Source organism: Ranitomeya imitator, chromosome 1 (genome assembly GCF_032444005.1).
Source record: "Ranitomeya imitator isolate aRanImi1 chromosome 1, aRanImi1.pri, whole genome shotgun sequence".
Classification (NCBI taxonomy): Eukaryota; Metazoa; Chordata; class Amphibia; order Anura; family Dendrobatidae; genus Ranitomeya; species Ranitomeya imitator.
In genome coordinates, this window is record NC_091282.1 from 981748896 (window position 1) to 981768070 (window position 19175).

At 44.0% G+C, this 19175-nt stretch overlaps 1 protein-coding gene across 2 annotated transcripts in view; it reads left to right on the forward strand.

Annotated features, from left to right (window-relative positions):
• The window catches only part of EXOSC9 (exosome component 9), a 56406-nt gene that overhangs the window by 28087 nt on the left and 9144 nt on the right, over positions 1-19175 (forward strand). For both annotated transcript variants that reach the window (XM_069743884.1, XM_069743885.1), the window contains exons 5-10: positions 6609-6746; positions 9537-9619; positions 10077-10209; positions 12559-12647; positions 12747-12893; positions 13028-13203. In XM_069743884.1, coding sequence (XP_069599985.1) covers positions 6609-6746; positions 9537-9619; positions 10077-10209; positions 12559-12647; positions 12747-12893; positions 13028-13203 — 766 coding nt within the window. The remainder of the gene's footprint in view (positions 1-6608; positions 6747-9536; positions 9620-10076; positions 10210-12558; positions 12648-12746; positions 12894-13027; positions 13204-19175) is intronic.

Genomic DNA, 19175 nt, shown 5'->3' on the forward strand with positions numbered 1-19175 from the left:
TGTGGTTGTAGAGATGGCTGAAATGGAGGAACCCACGCTTAAAAATACATTTTCAGTGGTGATGTACTGTAAATCTGCTCTTGCTGCTCTGAACCTAAGGGTGAATGAGAGATGGTGTCACTTAACTCTGCTATGCGTAAAGTTGAGAAAAGAGTGGAGGTGGTGGAGGAGCGTGTGGGGAGTGTTGAAGATCAGACTAGTGAACTGTTAAAAAGGGGAAAAAAAGTACATTCAGCGGATTGTAGAACTGGAGTTTAAAACTGACGATCTTGAAAACCGTTCAACAATTTAAGAATAATAGGTGTGCCAGAAAAAGTGGAAGGGAGTAATCCCACTGAGTACATTGAGTCATGGCTGAAAAATACTGTCGGAGGAGATAATTTGTTGAGGCTATTTGCGGTTGAAAGGGCGCATAGGGTCCCTACTAGACCTTTACCCCCGGGATCGTCCCCGAGAGCTATTCTGGCTAAGATCTTGAACTGTCAGGGCCGCGATATCTTGCTGAGGAAGGCCTGGAACTGTGATGGTCTAACTATTGATGCGGGAACCGGATCTCCATTTACCCTGACTTTTCCGCAGCAGTCCAAAAGCTTAGGATTAAGTTTGGAGAGGTCAAGAGGAGACTGCGTGATCTGGGCTTGAGCTACTCTATGATTTATCCAGCTAAACTCAGGGTGGTAGCTTTGGACGGGGTGCAATTTTTTTCAAAATCCGGAGGAGGCGACACAATGGCTGGATCTTAACGCCAAGCACATCGGAGCGGAGCAGACCCGCTGAAGCTGGTGTTGAGCGTTTCTGGAACAGTTAATATTCCCTGAATGTTATTAAGCTGTTCTTTTAAAAGTGACTGTCATGGGTCATTGTTGATATGATTTGTTATGTAATTGTTTTGAGATGGTTGTGTTCGGCGGCGCAACAGACATTTTTGTTTGCTGTGAGTGGACGGGAGAGGATTAGGTGGGAGGCGGTTGTATTTCTAGGCTGTAAAACAGCGTTCCCAGTTCTCGTATAGAGAGAGTAAGTTTAATCGTATATTTAAAGAGTTAATAATATTTCGGTAGGGGGCCGGGTAAGAAGCCAGGGGGTTGAATCAGTTGGGATTTAGAGATGGGTAATGTAGTTTTGGTAAGGGGGGAGCGGATTAGGGAGGGGGGCGGGTTAGAGGCCATGGTAGGTATGACCCATATCTGTGCCTTTAACCCCTTCATGACCTTGGGATTTTTCGTTTTTCTGTGTTCGTTTTTCACTCCTCTCCTTCCCAGAGCCATAACTTTTTTATTTTTCCGTCAATTTGGTCATGTGAGGGCTTATTTTTTGCGGGACGAGTTGTACTTTTGAACGACATCATTGGTTTTAGCATGTCGTGTACTAGAAAACGGGAAAAAAAATTCCAAGTGCGGTGAAATTGCAAAAAAAGTGCAATCCCACACTTGTTTTTTGTTTGGCTTTTTTGCTAGGTTCACTAAATGCTAAAACTGACCTGCCAATATGATTCTCCAGGTCAGTACGAGTTCATAGACACCTAACATGACTGGGTTATTTTTTACCTAAGTGGTGAAAAAAATTCCAAACTTTGCTAAAAAAAAAAAAAAAATTTGCGCCATTTTCCGATACCCGTAGCGTCTCCATTTTTCATGATCTGGGGTCGGTTGAGGGCTTATTTTTTGCATGCCGAGATGACGTTTTTAATGATAGCATTTTGGTGCAGATACGTTCTTTTGATCGCCCGTTATTGCATTTTAATGCAATGTCGCGGCGACCAAAAAAACGTAATTCTGGCATTTCGAATTTTTTTCTCGCTACGCTGTTTAGCAATCAGGTTAATGCTTTTTTTTAGTTGATAGATCGGGCGATTCTGAGCGCGGCGATACCAAATATGATTTGATTTTTTTTTTTATTTTGATTGGGGCAAAAGGGGGGTGATTTAACCCCTTAGCGACCGCCGATACGCCTTTTAACGGCGGCCGCTAAGGGTACTTAAACCACAGCGCCGTTAATTAACGGCGCTGTGGAAAAAGTCCATAGCGCCCCCCAGAGGCCGATTTTCTCCGGGGTCTCGGCTGCCGAGGGTAGCCGAGACCCCAGAGAACATGATTCGGGGGTTTTTTAACCCACCCCGCATTTGCGATCGCCGGTAATTAACCGTTTACCGGCGATCGCAAAAAAAAAAAAAAGCGCTCTCTTTTTAATTTCTCTGTCCTCCGATGTGATCGCACATCGGAGGACAGAGAAAAGGGGTCCCAGGTGGCCCCCCAATACTCACCTAGCTCCCCCGATGCTCCTCGTGTCTCCCGGTGGGCGCCGCCATCATCAAAATGGCGGGCGCATGCGCAGTGCGCCCGCCGGCCGGCACCGGGAGAATCATTGGGGTCTCGGCTGCCGGGGGTAGCCGAGACCCCAAAGAGCATGATCGGGGTCGGTATTACCGACCCCTGTTTTGCGATCGCCGGTAATTAACTGTTTACCGGCGACCGCAAAAAAAAAAAAAAAAAAAAAAAAGTAAAGTGTAATTCTCTGTCCTCTGATGTGATCGCACATCAGAGGACAGAGAAATAGGGGGATTCGGGGACCCTAGCATACTCACCTAGGTCCCTGGATCCTCTTGCTGCTCCTCCTGGCCGCCGGCAGAAGAACATGGCGGACGCATGCCCAGTGCGCCCGCCATCTGTCTCCATCTGCCGGCCGGCAGGAGAACAGCAGTTGGGGCTAAAATTAGGGTTAGGGGTAGGGGTTAGGGGTAGGGCTAGGGTTGGGGCTAAACTTAGGGTTAGGGTTGGGGCTAAACTTAGGGTTAGGCTTCTTTCACACTTACGTCGGTACGGGGCCGTCGCAATGCGTCGGCCCGACATACCGACGCACGTTGTGAAAATTGTGCACAACGTGGGCAGCAGCTGTAGTTTTTCAACGCATCCGCTGCCCAATCTATGTCCTGGGGAGGAGGGGGCGGAGTTACGGCCACGCATGCGCGGTCAGAAATGGCGGATGCGACGTACAAAAAAACGTTTCATTGAACGTTTTTTTGTGCCGACGCTCCGCCAAAACACAACTGATCCAGTGCACGACGGACGCGACGTGTGGCCATCCGTCACGATCCGTCGGCAATACAAGTCTATGGGCAAAAAACGCATCCTGCGGGCACATTTGCAGGATCCGTTTCTTGTCCAAAACGACGGATTGCGACGGAATGCCAAATGACGCAAGTGTGAAAGTAGCCTTAGGGCTATGGTTAGGGTTGGGGCTAAAGTTAGGGCTAGGGTTGGGGCTAAAGTTAGGGTTCTGGGGTTAGGGTTTGGATTAGGGTTGGTATTAGGGTTAGGGTTGGCATTAGGGTTACGCTTGGGATTAGGGTTAGGTTTGGGATTAGGGTTAAGGTTTGGTTGTGATTAGGGGTGTATTGGGATTAGGGTTAGGTTTGAGGTTAGGGTTGAGATTAGGATTAGGGTGTGTTGGATTTAGGGTTTTGATTAGGGTTATGGTTAGGGTTGACATTAGGGTTGTTTTGGGGTAAGGGTTGTGATTATGGTTAGGGTTAGTGATTAGGATTATGGATCAGGTTGGGATTAGGGTTAGGGATGTGTTGGGGTTAGGGTTGGAGCTAGAATTGGGGGGTTTCCACTGTTTAGGTACATCAGGGGGTCTCCAAACACGACAGCCAATTTTGCGCTCAAAAAGTCAAATGGTGCTCCCTCCCTTCTGAGCTCTGCCGTGCGCCCAAACAGTGGGTTACCCCCACATATGGGGCATCAGCGTACTCGGGATAAATTGGACAACAACTTCTGGGGTCCAATTTCTCTTGTTGCCCTTGTGAAAATAAAAACTTGGGGGCTACAAAATCTTCTTTGTGAAAAAAAAAATATTTTTTATTTTCACGACTCTGCATTATAAACTTCTGTGAAGCACTTGGGCATTCAAGGTTCTCACCACACATCTAGATAAGTTCCATGGGGGGTCTAGTTTCCAAAATGGGGTCACTTGTGGGGGATTTCTACTGTTTAGGCACATCAGGGGCTCTACAAACGCGACATGGCGTCCGATCTCAATTCCAGCCAATTCTACATTGAAAAAGTAAAACGGCACTCTTTCTCTTCCAAGCTCTGCGGTGCGCCCAAACAGTGGTTTACCCCCACATATTGGGTATCGACGTACTCAGGAGAAATTGCTCAACAACTTTAGTGGTCTAATTTCTCCTGTTACCCTTGTGAAAATAAAAATTTGTGGGCAAAAAGATCATTTTTGTAGAAAAAATGCAATTTTTTTTTTCACGGCTCTACGTTATAAACTTCTGTGAAGCACATGGGGGTTCAAAGTGCTCGCCACACATCTAGATAAGTTCCTTAAGGGGTCTAGTTTCCAAAATGGTGTCACTTGTGGGGGGTTTCCACTGTTTAGGCACATCAGGGGCTCTCCAAACGCGACATGGCGTCCAATCTCAATTCCAGCCAATTCAACATTGAAAAAGTAAAACGGCGCTCCTTCACTTCCAAGCTTTGCGGTGCGCCCAAACAGTGGTTTACCCTCACATATGGGGTATCGACGTATTCAGGAGAAATCGCACAACAACTTTTGTGGTCTAATTTCTCCTGTTACCCTTGTGAAAATAAGAATTTGTGGGCGAAAAGATCATTTTTGTGTAAACAAAAGCGATTTTTTTTTTTTCATGGCTCTACGTTATAAACTTCTGTGAAGCACTTGGGGGTTCAAAGTGCTCACCACACATCTAGATAAGTTCCTTAAGGGGTCTAGTTTCCAAAATGGTGTCACTTGTGGGGAGTTTCCACTGTTTAGGCACATCAGGGGCTCTCTAAACGTGACATGGCGTCCGATCTCAATTCCAGCCAATTCTGCATTGAAAAAGTCAAACGACGCTCCTTCACTTCTAAGTTCTGCGGTGCGCCCTAACAGTGGTTTACCCCCACATATGGGGTATTGGCGTATTCAGGAGAAATTGCATAACAAAATTTATGGTTACATTTCTGTTTTTACACTTGTGAAAATAAAAAAAATGGTTCTGAATTAAGATGTTTGCAAAAAAAAGTTAAATATTCATTTTTTCCTTCCACATTGTTTCAGTTCCTGTGAAGCACGTAAAGGGTTAATAAACTTCTTGAATGTGGTTTTGAGAACCTTGAGGGGTGTAGTTTTTAGAATGGTGTCACACTTCATTATTTTCTATCATATAGACCCCTCAAAATGACTTCAAATGTGATGTGGTCCCTAAAAAAAAATGGTGTTGTAAAAATGAGAAATTGCTGGTCAACTTTTAACCCTTATAACTCCCTAACAAAAAAAAAAATTTGTTTCCAAAATTGTGCTGATGTAAAGTAGACATGTGGGAAATGTTATTTATTAACTATTTTTCGTGACATATCTCTCTGATTTAAGGGCATAAAAATACAAAGTTTGAAAATTGCAAAATTTTAAAAATTTTCACCATATTTCCGTTTTTTTCATAAATAATCGCAAGTAATATCGAAGAAATGTTACCACTAACATGAAGTACAATATGTCACGAAAAAACAATCTCAGAATCAGCGGGATCCGTTGAAGCGTTCCAGAGTTATAACCTCATAAAGGGACAGTGGTCAGAATTGTAAAAATTGGCCTGGTCATTAACGTGCAAACCACCCTTGGGGGTGAAGGGGTTAAAAACAGGGTGGCACATGTTAAGGAGCTGAAACTCCTAAACCCTTCATCCTATTCTAATGTGGATACCCTCAAATGAAAGCTGAAAGTCTGATCTTCAACGGCATCTGAATTGTTTTGTTTAAAATTCATTGTGGTAATGTATATCACCAAAATTAGAAAAATGTTGTCTCTGTCCAAATATATATGGATGTAACTGTACATTTCTGGAACATGTGGATCAAGCAATGCTGTGTCATTAAAAGTTCTGTATTTCTCAGAAACTTTGCACAAATCTCCAATTTTGGAGAACTTTGATATCAAAGCTGTTTTAAAAGCGTAGTGCACCCTTATTCCTTTGCTACTAAGCGTTCCGATTAAATTTTTTTTTATTGGTCAGTGTATTTTGTATGTGATGATATACTCACCTACAGCCATCTTCTCCGGTATCCAGCACCATTCTGGTCCTCATTTGAGTGAAGTCACCGCTCTTCAGATTTATCCAGCTCTCTCTATGTGTAAGCCGGAAGTCTCTTTTGCAATGTAAGTCAATGAAGCCTCATTATGACACTCCGTAGGCTTACATTGGAAAAGCCGCTTTCGGGTTAAGCAGAGCGCCGTGATAGCCTGAAGAGCTGTCCCTCAGAAGAGGAGCGGAGCGATGCTGCATACTGGAGAAGATTGCTGTACGTAAGTATATAAAACATTGACAGTACACTACATGCACATGCATACATATTTAAAGAAAAACTAAAAGGTAATGGGAGGACTTCTTTAAGGAGCATGGAATATTCTATTTTGGCCAATTTGCTGCACAAATTACGGTATTACGACTGAAAATTTGTTCCCGTCTTCTAAATGGGGTTATTTTAGCAGCAAGAGTATGAAATTCTGTGACATTCAGATGAATTGGAGAGTCACAGAAATGTCTGCAGCTTATCCGCATGTGTGAATTTTAGATTCTGTGCATTGATTTCTTACAATAGGTGTGGCAGATTCGGGTTGATCTGCATCTGTTAAATCATGAAGGCAACATAATGGATGCAGCGAGTATCGCAGCAGTGGCAGCCCTGTGTCATTTCAGGAGGCCCGATGTATCAGTACAAGGAGAAGAAGTCACAGTGGTATGTCTTTTGCCCAGTATGTATATCTTCTGAACACTACACAGTGGTTTTTCTGATCTAAAATACAGAACCTTAAGACATAAAGGTAGAAAATGCATACTACAGGCTCCACTACTTCCAAAAAGCAGAACTTAATTTTTAGTGGTCATTTATTTCAGAAATGTTTTCTTTTCTTTTTTTTTTTATGTTCTCGACTTCTGACGTTTTCATCAGTTTGGGGTCAGAGCAGTCTGACTCCAATAAAGGTGCTCAAGCCACTTATTGGATCACATAGTACTGAGCACGGAGAGGATAATCTGACAAGAGCCAATGCATTGAGGGAGGTTTCTCCATTCTTAATTGTTTGTGTTACGGGAATCTGTCAGTTGAGTCTATAACCCGTCTATATGAACGTGCAGGTTCTAGAAAGTTGAATAAAATAACCTTGATATCTGTGATCCGATGTCTTATTCCAGAGAAATTCATGTTTTTTCTTAATGTGTAAATGAGCTGTTGCGAGATGCATGGATCAGACACAGATCTTTCCGAGAGTCTACTTGCAGATCTCATTTTAAATTAAAGGGGATGTTACCAGTGTCAGAAATGTAATGACCACCCGTCTGCTCTCCTGATCTCACTGCAGAGCTGTGTGATTATAACTAGCACAGTACAGCAGATCTGAGCTTTGCCTTATTACAAACACATCTGCAGTTCTCCACTAACAGTGCTGTCAGCTGTTCTGCAGTGACGTGCCTGTTCAGCTTCCATTTCACAGACAGCCAGTGAAGGGGCAGCACAGCTGAACTTAGAGCACTATGAGAGAAGAGCTGCAGATGTTTGTAATGAGACACAGCTAAGCTCTGCTCTACTGTGTTAAATATAATTACACACAGCTCTGCAGTGAGATTAAGAGAACAAACTATCAGTGTCAGTAATTATATGTCTCAAACTGGAGAGGACCTCTTTTATTTTAAATAATCTCTGGGGACAGATTCTCATGCAGATCAGTGTCCAGTCCGTAGCCCTGAACAGCTCATTTACATAGGATTTCTCTGCACGAAGATCTCGAATCCCATATATCAAGGTATCATTTTATTCAGCTTCCTGTGACCTACAGGCCCTTAAATGGCTTAGGAGGGTTGATCCTTCTGACACATTCCCTTTTTAAGTTTTATGTAACTAGAAGAACATTTAAAGTTTTTTTTGCAAATGGTTAGTTTCTTTTTATCTCTAGTCCCTAATGATATGATGACAGCTAAATCCAAAGGTCATTGCTCTCTGCTGATTCTCCTGGATCTCTCTGCCGCATTTGATACTGTGGATCACCAGCTCCTTCTCACTATGCTCCGCTCCATAGACCTCAAGGACACAGCCCTCTCCTGGTTCTCCTCATACCTCTCTGACCGCTCCTTCATTGTATCTTTTGCCGGCTCCTCTTCCTCTCCTTGTCCCCTTACTATCTGGGTTCCGCTTGGCTCAGTTCTGGGCCCCCTCCTTTTCTCTCTATACACTGCCCCTATTGGACAAACAATCAGCAGATTTGGGTTCCAGTACCATCTCTATGCTGATGACACCCAATTATACACTTCTTCCCCCGACATCTCCCCTACTCTAATTCAAAATACCAAGGATTGTCTGTCTGCTGTCTCTAACATCATGTCCTCCCTCTATCTGAAACTAAATCTCTCCAAAACTGAACTACTTGTGTTTCTCCCTTCTACTAACCTCACTGTACCCAACATCGAAATTACCCTGGAGGGTTCAATCATAACTCCCAAGCAGCATGCCCGCTGTCTTGGGGTCATATTCGACACCTAACTTTCCTTTACTCCCTATATCCGATCACTCACTCGCTCCTGTCACCTGCATCTCCAGAATCCGACCTTTTCTCACCTTTGAAACTGCTAAGACTCTTACTGTCGCTCTTATTCATTCTCGTCTGGACTACTGCAACTCTCTTCTGATCGGTCTCCCTCTTTCCAAACTTTCTCCTCTCCAATCCATCTTGAATGCGGCAGCCAGGGTCATATTTCTGTCCAGCCGCTTCACCGATGCCTCCATCTTGTGCCAGTCATTACACTGGCTACCCATTCGCTACAGGGTCTCTCTCACCCACAAAGCTCTCCACAGTTCTGCACCGCCTTATATCTCCTCTCTCATCTCTGTCTATCGCCCTACACGTGCCCTCCATTCTACAAATGACCTAAGACTAACATCCCCCGTAATTCGAACCTCGCACCTCCGTCTCTAAGACTTCTCTCGTGCTGCGCCAGCTCTCTGGAATGCACTTCCCCAGACGATCAGACTGATACCTAGCCCCGACCTATTCAAGCGCGATTTAAAAACCCATCTCTTCAAACAAGCCTACCACATCAGCTACTCAGTAAATTAACTTTGTCCTGTTCACTCCTTCCAAATATTATTCTGAATCTGCACCCTACTATTCATCTGTCTCCACACCCTCCATGCACACGATAACTGCACTTGATACTTGACTATTACACTTAAACACACGGGCTGATGACCGAATCATGCAGCTTTATATGAAAATCCCTATTTATTATAATTGCCAGACCTGAAAAAACAAGCACTTTTCACCTATTGTGTCCCCCCATTTCCTTGTAGATTGTAAGCTTGCGAGCAGGGACCTTACCCCTAATGTCACTGTACTGAATTTATTGTCTGTACATGTCTCCACTTAATTGTAAAGTGCTGCGGAAAATGTTGGCTCTATATAAATAAAAATTATTATTATTTATTATTATCTGGTATTGGTATTAATCATTCCTATGCTTTCTTTCCTTTGATTAGTACTCTCCAGAAGAAAGAGACCCTGTTCCTCTTAGCATCCACCACATGCCTATTTGTGTCAGCTTCGCCTTCTTCCAGCAAGGGTATGAATTATATTATTGTTTCATGCTGATTTTTCCTGATGCCTTAGGTTCTTCTCAACAGTGTCAAAATGCCTTGTGCTTCTTTTTCAATTTGCAAAGAAAATCATGTATGTCCTTTTTGTGTTGTTTTTTTTTTAACACAAATTTGGCTAAACTCGTGGAATACCTCAAGGAACCTTTACATGCAGAATTCCAGTTAATCTTATAGTGCCATGGAAAAGTCCAACCAAGTCATGTATATGTGTATATATTCCATAATATCGTGACATCATTATCCCCTCAAAAAATATTCTGTACATTATCTGTGAGGTGCAATTGCACCCCAGAATCTTGCTCAGGCACGGAATTCCAGCTCCTGTTTAACTTCTGGAATTAAAAAAAGAAAAACAGAAAAAACCACCCCTACGTATGTTTGATATTGCTGGAATTGTAATGTACCTTTCCTACTTTCCTATAGAACATTCTTGCTTGTGGACCCAAGTGAACGTGAAGAGCGTGTCATGGATGGTCTTCTGGTTATTGCCATGAATAAGCACAGAGAGATTTGTACTATACAGTCAAGTGGAGGGATCATGCTGCTGAAAGACCAGGTGACTGCAGTCCCTTTCATATACCACTATAATGCTGTACAAGTCCGTGTGCGGTCCGGCGGACCTGTAGAGCTTCACTGATCCATACGCGTATCCATTTTTTTTTTTTTTTTTAAATTAATGTGTCTGATTTCTTTCGCTGATTAGCTTTTGCCGTTAGTCTATGGTGACTTGTTAAAAACAGATGAAGACATAATGTGTACTGCAGTATTTCATCCATTTTCACTGTTCCATTGTTAAGGGTCAATGGATACATAAGTTCAGATAGTCTACCTGCTTCAGTTTTTTTAAAATGCATAAGTGAAAAAAGAGCGAAAATGCAAGAAAACTAGTCCGATTTATGCTGATGTTAGAATAGCCACAAATGTGTGATTGCATCCTGAGGGTATGTGCACACGTTGCGGATTTTTCTGCGTAGAATCTGGAAAATCGGATTTACCGTGGCTTTTGTGCGGTTTTCACCTGCATTTTTACATCTGCGGATTCCAATTATGGAGCAGGTGTAAAACGCTGCGGAATCCGCACAAAGAATTGACATGCTCCAGAAAATAAACCGCTGCGTTTCCGCGCGGTATTTTCTGCAGCATGTGCACTGCGGATTTTGTTTTCCACAGGTTTACATGGTACTGTAAACTCATGGGAAACTGCTGCGAATACGCAGCATCATATCTGCTGCGAATACGCAGCATCATATCTGCTGCGAATATGCAGCATCATATCTGCTGCGGATCCGCAGCCAAATCTGCAACGTGTGCACAGACCCTTAGGGTGACTTCTCACATAGCCCAGCAGATGTTTAAGCAGTGCAGACTTTGTCTGAAAGTGTGTCACATTTGTCACAACACCTTATTGTGTATGACAATTTAGCAAGTCTCAAGGTTTTTTTTCCAGAGTTTACGTCCCCTCTTGATTATCGGTCTTATTTTAAGCACCTTTTTGTACCCTAATTTTAGCAAAATTAGGGTACAGTTTGGGCATTTTAAAAAAATTAATTGCATAATTAGCATATTACCCAGAGGAGCATTGCGGCTTTAAGTCTCCTCATCTCGGCATGCTTAGCATGTCGATCTCCGCAAGGAGAAACGATACTTCTTGGAAAAAAAATAGTTTAAAACACATGCCAAATAGGTTTTACCATTTTTGTTTTTTGTCCACTCCTAAATCCAGAAAATAAAAATGACTGATTCTCTCCCTTCCTCCCTCCAGCTTCCCCACCCAGGAGAACAAAGCTGCTGCTAAATGATATCTGCAAGTCACAATAGATAAATGAAACAAATAATAAACACAAATCTCTAGCAAAAAAAGCAAGTGCTAGAACACATTACTTAATGGATTTGGTGCATCTTGGCCAGCTTTTCCCACCCCTTGCTAATATCAGCACGATTTTTAAAAAAAGTGGTGGAGGTAATTGAAAAGGGGCAAAAAGTCATTTAAAGGGACAACGTTCAAACAAAGTGCTTAACTGCTTGGCCAATTAAATACATCTTCCCACCTGCTTGTTTTTCTATCTCCACTCACTCTCTTCTTTGATTGACATCTCTGGCTTCATAGGGCCAGGGAAGGGTGGAGATAGATGGAAGGTGCATATAACTGACTGGCTCCACCATGAAGCACCGAAGGAACCCTTGTACTTAGTTTGAACAGTCATTCTGTTCTGACGGTCCCTTTATGTATTGCTTTCACATCATTTTTTTAAGGTACTCTGTCGGCACAGAATGACCGTTGAATCCAAGTACAGGCGCTCAGTGCTTCGTGGTGGGGCCAGACATTTATATATACACCTTGTGACTTGCTTGGTTTCCATCTAGTATCTCTACCCTTCCTTGGCCCTATGAAGCCAGAGCTGGGGGTGGAAATAAGGGGGAAAACAAGCAGATGTGAAGCTATTTAAATGATTGACCCCGCTGTGAAGCATCTAGCTGCAGGACTTAGTTTGAACAGTCATTGTGTGCTGACAAAGTTCTTTTAAAAGTGATGAGGAAAATTCAAGGAACGTTAATTGAGGAAAAAAAAGAACGCTACAAGAAAGTATGTGTGAGAAAGCCTAAGCATTGCTCTGCATAAGCTGCATATGAAATAGTTGGAAAATGGTTGTCTTTTTTCTGCTTCCAGATACTGATGCCATGATCATATTACTCTGCGGGTTGTAGACATCAGGTGCTTCACATGTTAGCAGTTTGTAGGGTTCCTTTCCTCTATCCGTTTTTGGCTTGGGGATCAGCCATTATATTGTCAGTCCTCGTACATCTGTATTTTTCTTCCCAACAGGAGTAAATCTTCACATTGATTTTAATTTTTGTAATGAGAAATGGCTGAATGTGTTTGTTCTGTACCCCACTATCTCTCCAGGTATTGAGGTGCAGTAAAGTAGCAGGTGTAAAGGTGGCGGAGATAACCGAGCTAATCCAGAAAGCCCTGGAAAATGACAAAAAAGTCAGGTCAGTGAAAACAAATATGAAGTTGATGGAGAAAGTGAACCGTATTGTGTTATATTATGTTTCTCCCTCCACATTTTTTTTTTTTTGTTTGTTTTTTAGGAAGGAGGGAGGCAAATTTGGCTTTGCAGAGTCATTGCCTGATCAAAAAATAACTGCCTTAAAAATCGAAAAAAGTCCGGTGGATACTTCCGATGTCGAAGGCAAAGCTGAGGAAATTATTTCTAGATCCGAGCCACCTTCCGATGTGTATCCTTTTTCTTGTGTTTTTTTTTTTTAAATGAGTGAAAACATGAATTGTGAGAAATATTCAAATGATTCTGACCAAATTTTTAAAAAATAATCATTTAGTCTCTGACATTTCCCTAACCCGCTCTCATTAGTGTTACAAAGCCAGTGGTGTTGGCTGCTGGTACTGCCCAGATTGGAGAGGGCATTGGAAATGCATGGGGCGATATAGAGGAGTCAGAAGATGAGGAAGATGATGATCTTGAGACTTCCTCAGTATTTCCAGAAAGCCATAAAGTTATTGACAAACCTGCAAAGAAAAACCCTGAAGGTATGGTTCTCTTTACTGATATGCATATTTATAAGGATTATACACTTTCCATTAAAGGGAACCTGTTGCGTTTTACATGTAGTCCTATCTGTAGGAAGCGTGGAAAAGCGCTGAGGAAGAATAATGTATAGTGTCTTTCTGCTGCCTGCAGCTCTGACACCGCCCAACATGACTTGTCCCCTTTCATGATCTGATAATAGAGAACCTGTCACCAGAAAAATGCTATCCAATCTGTCAGCGCCATGTTACAGAGCAGGAGGAACAGAGCAGATTGAGACACTGTTTTGTGAAAAAAGATTCAGTCTAACCTGTGTTTTATTCATTAATCCCTCTGTGCTTTCTTGAATTTTCTGTCCAGATGGTGTCCAATCAGTGACTGACAGTGATCTCTGTATACAGCGGGTATGGAAAGTATTCAGTCCCCTTTAAATTTTTCACTCTTTGTTTCATTGCAGCCATTTGGTAAATTCAAAAAAGTTTATTTTTTTTCTCATTAATGTACACTCTGCACCCCATCTTGACTGAAAAAAAACAGAAATGTAGTTATTTTTGCAAACTTATTAAAAAAGAAAAACTGAAATATCACATGGTCATAAGTATTCAGACCCTTTGCTCAGTATTGAGTAGAAGCACCCCTTTGGGCTAGTACAGCCATGAGTCTTCTGGGGAATGATCCAACAAGTTTTTCACACCTGAATTTGGGGATCCTCTGCCATTCTTCCTTGCAGATTCTCTCCAGTTCCGTCAGGTTGGATGGTGAATGTTGGTGGCCAGCCATTTTCAGGTTTCTCTAGAGATGCTCAATTGTGTTTAGGTCAGGGCTCTGGCTGGGCCAGTCAAGAATGGTCACAAGTTGTTCTGAATCCTTTATTTTAGCTGTGTGCTTAGGGTCATTATCTTGTTGGAAGGTGAACCTTCGGCCAAATCTGAGGTCTAGAGCACTCTGCGAGAGGTTTTCATCCAGGATATCTCTGTAGTTGGCCGCATTCATGTTTCCTTCAATGGCAACCATTTGTCCTGTTCCTGCAGCTGAAAAACACCTTCATAACATGATGCTGCCACCACCATGTTTCACTGTTAGGACTGTATTGGGCAGGTGATGAGCAGTGCCTGGTTTTTTCCACACATACAGCTTAGAATTATCACCAAAAAGGTCTATCTTCGTCTCATCAGACCAGAGAATCTTAATTCTCATAGTCTGGGAGTCCTTCATGTGTTTTTTTTTTTAGCAAACTCTATGCAGGCTTTCATATGTCTTGCACTGAGGAGAGGCTTCCATCGAGCTACTCTGACATAAAGGCCTGACTGATGGAGGGCTGCAGTGGAACTTTCTCTAGTAACCCCCCACGACCGCACACCTGAAGGATGTTACCCCTTTCCTAATGGGGCCAGGAAATGACAAAGAGGTTAAATAACCTCTCCCTCATCCTCCCCTTCAGTGTTTTTTCCTGTCCCTACTAGGGATGAAGAGGTCATCCCAGGTATACTGTGCCGGCAGCAGTCATTGGGGGGGGGTGTAAAAGTTTGCTGATGCAGGGGAGCAGACTTAACTCTGTTCCCCGATTGCTGCTCCTGTCTCCGCCGGACTCGGGACTTCTGCCACCAGTCCGCACCTTCAGGGCGAGGTCTGGGGGCATTCTTCGGCTGGAGGCCTCTCGGAGCTCTCCAGCCCTTCTCCTTTGGCGGTGTGCGCGCAATGCGATGACTTCCGGTCTGAAGCCGGCGGCAGAATGTGACGTCAGATGCCGGCTTCAGCGGATAGGAAGGTCCTTTTGCGTTCCACGCTGGAACGCATGATAGAAACCGCGTGGATGATGTCAGCGGCCTCCCCCACACACATCTGGACATCGGAGGAGGAGGTCCTCTGACCTGGAGGACAAGTGCTGCGGTCCGGTCTCCTATTTCAGAGCCCCGGACAAGAAGGCATCTCAGGTAGGACCACTGTGTGGTGAAAATCATGGAGATGTCTGCTTCCTTGTGCTCTGCATCTGCAGATCCCAGCACCATCCCGGCCCCAGTAAGTAGTCTGGCCCCGGGTGTCCACTCCCTGATTCGGGTTACAATCTTATTATTCCTTCTGCCCTTTATTTCAGGGGGACAAGGAACCTGCATCAGGAGGCAAATCTAAAGCTACGCGCAAATGCGCAGTTTGTATGAAAAATCTGTCCTCTTCGTACAAGAAGGCATTGTGCAAAGAGTGCACAGAGAAAATTATCAGGGAAGAGCAGCCATCTCTCATGGAAGAGATTAAAGGGAACCTGTCACCCCGTTAAATAGGGCCTGAGCTGTGCGTTACAATAGTGTATTTTGTGTACCCTGATTCCCCACCTATGCTGCCGAAATACCTTACCAAAGTCGCTGTTTTCGCCTGTCAATCAGGCTGGTCTGGTCAAATGGGCGTGATGACATCGCTGTTTCTTCCCCCAGATCTTGCTCATCTTTCCGTTGGTGGCGTAGTGGTTTGCGCATGCCCAACTGCCTAATCCACTGCGCAGGTGAAGAAAAAGAGCGCGATCTGCGCTATTCCCCTGGTTATCGGTGGGGGCGGCCATCTTCCTGAGGCCGCACGTGCGCAGATGGAGTGCTCTGCTGCCCGGGGCTTCAGGAAAATGGCCGCGGGATGCCGCGCGTGCGCAGATGGAGATCGCTGCGGCCATTTATCTGAAGCCGAGATGCGAACCAGGGGAATAGCGCAGATCGCGCTCTTTTTCTTCACCTGCGCAGTGGATTAGGCAGTTGGGCATGCGCACACCACTACGCCACCAACAGAAAGATGAGCAAGATCTGGGGGAAGAAACAGCGATGTCACCACGCCCATTTGACCAGACCAGCCTGATTGACAGGCGAAAACGGCGACTTTGGTAAGGTATTTTTATCTCATACTGAAAAAACTGGGTGACAGGTTCCCTTTAAAGGCTTAATCCAGCACGAGATTAAGGCTATGTGCACACGTCAGGATTTCTGGCAGAAATTTTCCTGACAAAAACCTGACATTTGTGCCAGAAATCCGCATGCGTTTTTTGCGCCTTTTTGATGCGTTTTTTCTTGCGTTTTTTTCCAAATGCATAAAATAGCGGGAAAACCGCGAAAAAAAACCGCAAAATTAATGAACATGCTGCTTTTTTTTTACCACGATGCGATTTTTTCGCGGAAAAAAAACGCATCATATGCACAAAAATTGCAGAATGCATTCTAAATGATAGGATGCATATGTCTGCAGTTTCTAATGCGGTTTTATCGTGAAAAAAACTGAACGTGTGCACATACCCTAAAACCTCTCTGGCCACCCTTTCCCAACCCACACCCTTTCCTAGTGTCCCTCCGGAAGCTAAGAAAAGAAAGCTTAATCCAGAGAAAATGGCTCAGTCAGTACAGGAAGAGATGTTCGGAGGTCTCCGTTCTAAGAAAAAACAGGTTTTTACCATTCACAAAAATATCCGTGACTTCGCTCTAGAAGAGTGGGAATCCCCAGAAAAAAGGCTGAGATTAAGGACAAATTTCCGGTAGATGACGAGACAGCTTCATGCTGGTCGGAGATTCCAAAAGTGGACGTCCAGATTGCTAGGGTAGCTAAAAAAAAACACGCTACCATTGGGGGTGCCTCCCAGTTGAAAGATCCTCTGGAACGTAAAATGGACGGACTACTAAGGAAGTCGTGGGAAACGTCAGCATCCTTACTGAACATCAATTCCGTATCTACCTGTGTAGCTAGGTCAATGCACCGCTGGCTGGGACAACTAGAAGAGCACTTGTCCTCAGGTACTCCCAGAGAAGATATTCTAGCCTCCCTACCTATCTTCCAGAAAGCGACAGGCTTTCTAGCAGATGCCTCTGCAGAATCTGTGAGGGTGGCTGCGAGATCATCAGCATTGTCAAACTCCGTGAGACGAGCACTCTGGCTAAGATCTTGGTCTGGGGATATGACTTCAAAGATGAGACTGTGTTCTATTCCCTTCAAGGGAAAGTATATGTTTGGGCCTGCCTTGGATGATCTACTGGAGAAGGCCTCAGACAAAAAGAAAACTTTACCAGAGCCTAGAAACCCTAGGAAAAGACCCTTCTGCTCTCAACAAGAGCATACTCCTCAATACAGGGGAAAGGGCAAGTTGGAGCATTGGAGTTATCCAAAAGGGGGAATAGACAGGAATCTTTTTCTTCCCCAACCCCAAAATCAAAGAAAGCAATGACGCCATCATGGTGGGGGTCGTATCTCAAACTTCCTCCCATACTGGCAAAAGATCTGCTCAGATCAGTGGACCTTAAGATCGGTCAGAGACGGGATAGAGTTTGTATTATATCCTCCAAAAATGTTAAAAACAACATTTTTATCGACACGAAAGCTACAATCCACATTGATAGCGGGTGTACAAGATCTCTTAGTCAGCAATGTGATTTCCACAGTCCCGGAGAACGAGAGGAACAGAGGTCATTATTCAAACTTATTCCTAATAAAAAAACAAATCGGCATATATGCATAATTCCGTACCTCGACGACCTCTTGGTAGTGGCTCCCACAGTTCCAATTCTACAAGAGCATCTTCAAACGACAGTTCAGATCTTGTCGTCCCTAGGCTGGATAGTGAATCACAAGAAATCGGATATGGTTCCGTCAACAACAAAGATTTTTTTTAGGAGTCCTACTAGACTCTCACAACCAAACATCTTTCTTACCCGAACAAAAACGGACCTTGCTCACATCAAAGATAAGAATGTTGCGGGACAAAAAGATGGTATCTTTAAGATGGGCCATGTCGGTTCTGGGGACCATGACATCATGCATCCAGATGGTGGCATGGGCACAAGCCCACACCAGAATACTCCAGACTCATACCCTGACAAACTGGGACGGATCCCCAGATTCTCTAGACAAAAGGATCTGAATACCACCTAACTTAAAGTCCTCATTGACATGGTGGCTACAAAAGGAGAACTTAATCAGAGGAGTTCCCTGGTCGCAGGACCTAGCGGTGACTATAAGAGTAGATGCCAGCGAAAGAGGTTGGGGAGCTACAGTAGACCAACACATATTTCAGGGATACTGGCCAACCGAGATACGCCAACGATCCTCGAACTTCAGAGAACTGAAGGTGGTAGAGGAGGTCCTCAGAGCAGCAGTAACTCTTGTTCAGAATTCCCATATCAAAATATACTCGGACAGCATGACAACAGTTGCCCACCTTCGCCATCAGGGAAGTACAAGATACGAGGATCTAAAAACAATATCAGCCAGAATATTTTCGTGGGCCGAAGAACAAGTTCCCTCACTGTCTGCCTTACACATAAAAGGAGAAATAAATATACAGGCCGACTTCCTGAGCAGAACAAAGAGTCTAGACTCGGAAGTTTTTCAAATACTGACCAGAAGGTGGGGACAGCCAGAGGTGGACCTGTTCGCAAATGGTCAGAACACAAAGGTAGACCAGTATTTCTCACTGGATCCAACCAATCCTGGGCTGGGTGTAGACGCATTGGCCCAACCATAGAACCAAGAGTCCTACAAAAGATAAGGACAGAAAGGGTCAGGGTAATCCTGGTGGCTCCATTTTGGCCCAAAAGAAGCTAGTTCGGGACCCTCATCAGCCTAAAAGTAGATGGACCGATAGAACTATCTCCGGTCAAGAACCTTCTCTGTCAGGGGCCAATACTTCATCCAGATCCCGAGATATTACACCGGAACGCCTGGCTTATGAATTCTCAATTCTGAGGACCAGAGGGCTATCAAAAAAGGTAATTAAGACACTACAAAAGAGCCGGAAGAAGGTAACCAATTCCATCTACCAAAAAATCTGGAAGACTTTATTACATGGAATGCTCCCGAACGGCCTAACCCAGACCGTCCGAATCCAGCCAGAATCTTGGATTTTTTACAGGATGGGCTGGAAAAAGGTCTTAGACCCAGCACCCTCAAGGTACAGGTGGCGGCCCTGAGCTTGTATTTTGACCAATCTTTAGCCGACCACAGATGGATAAGA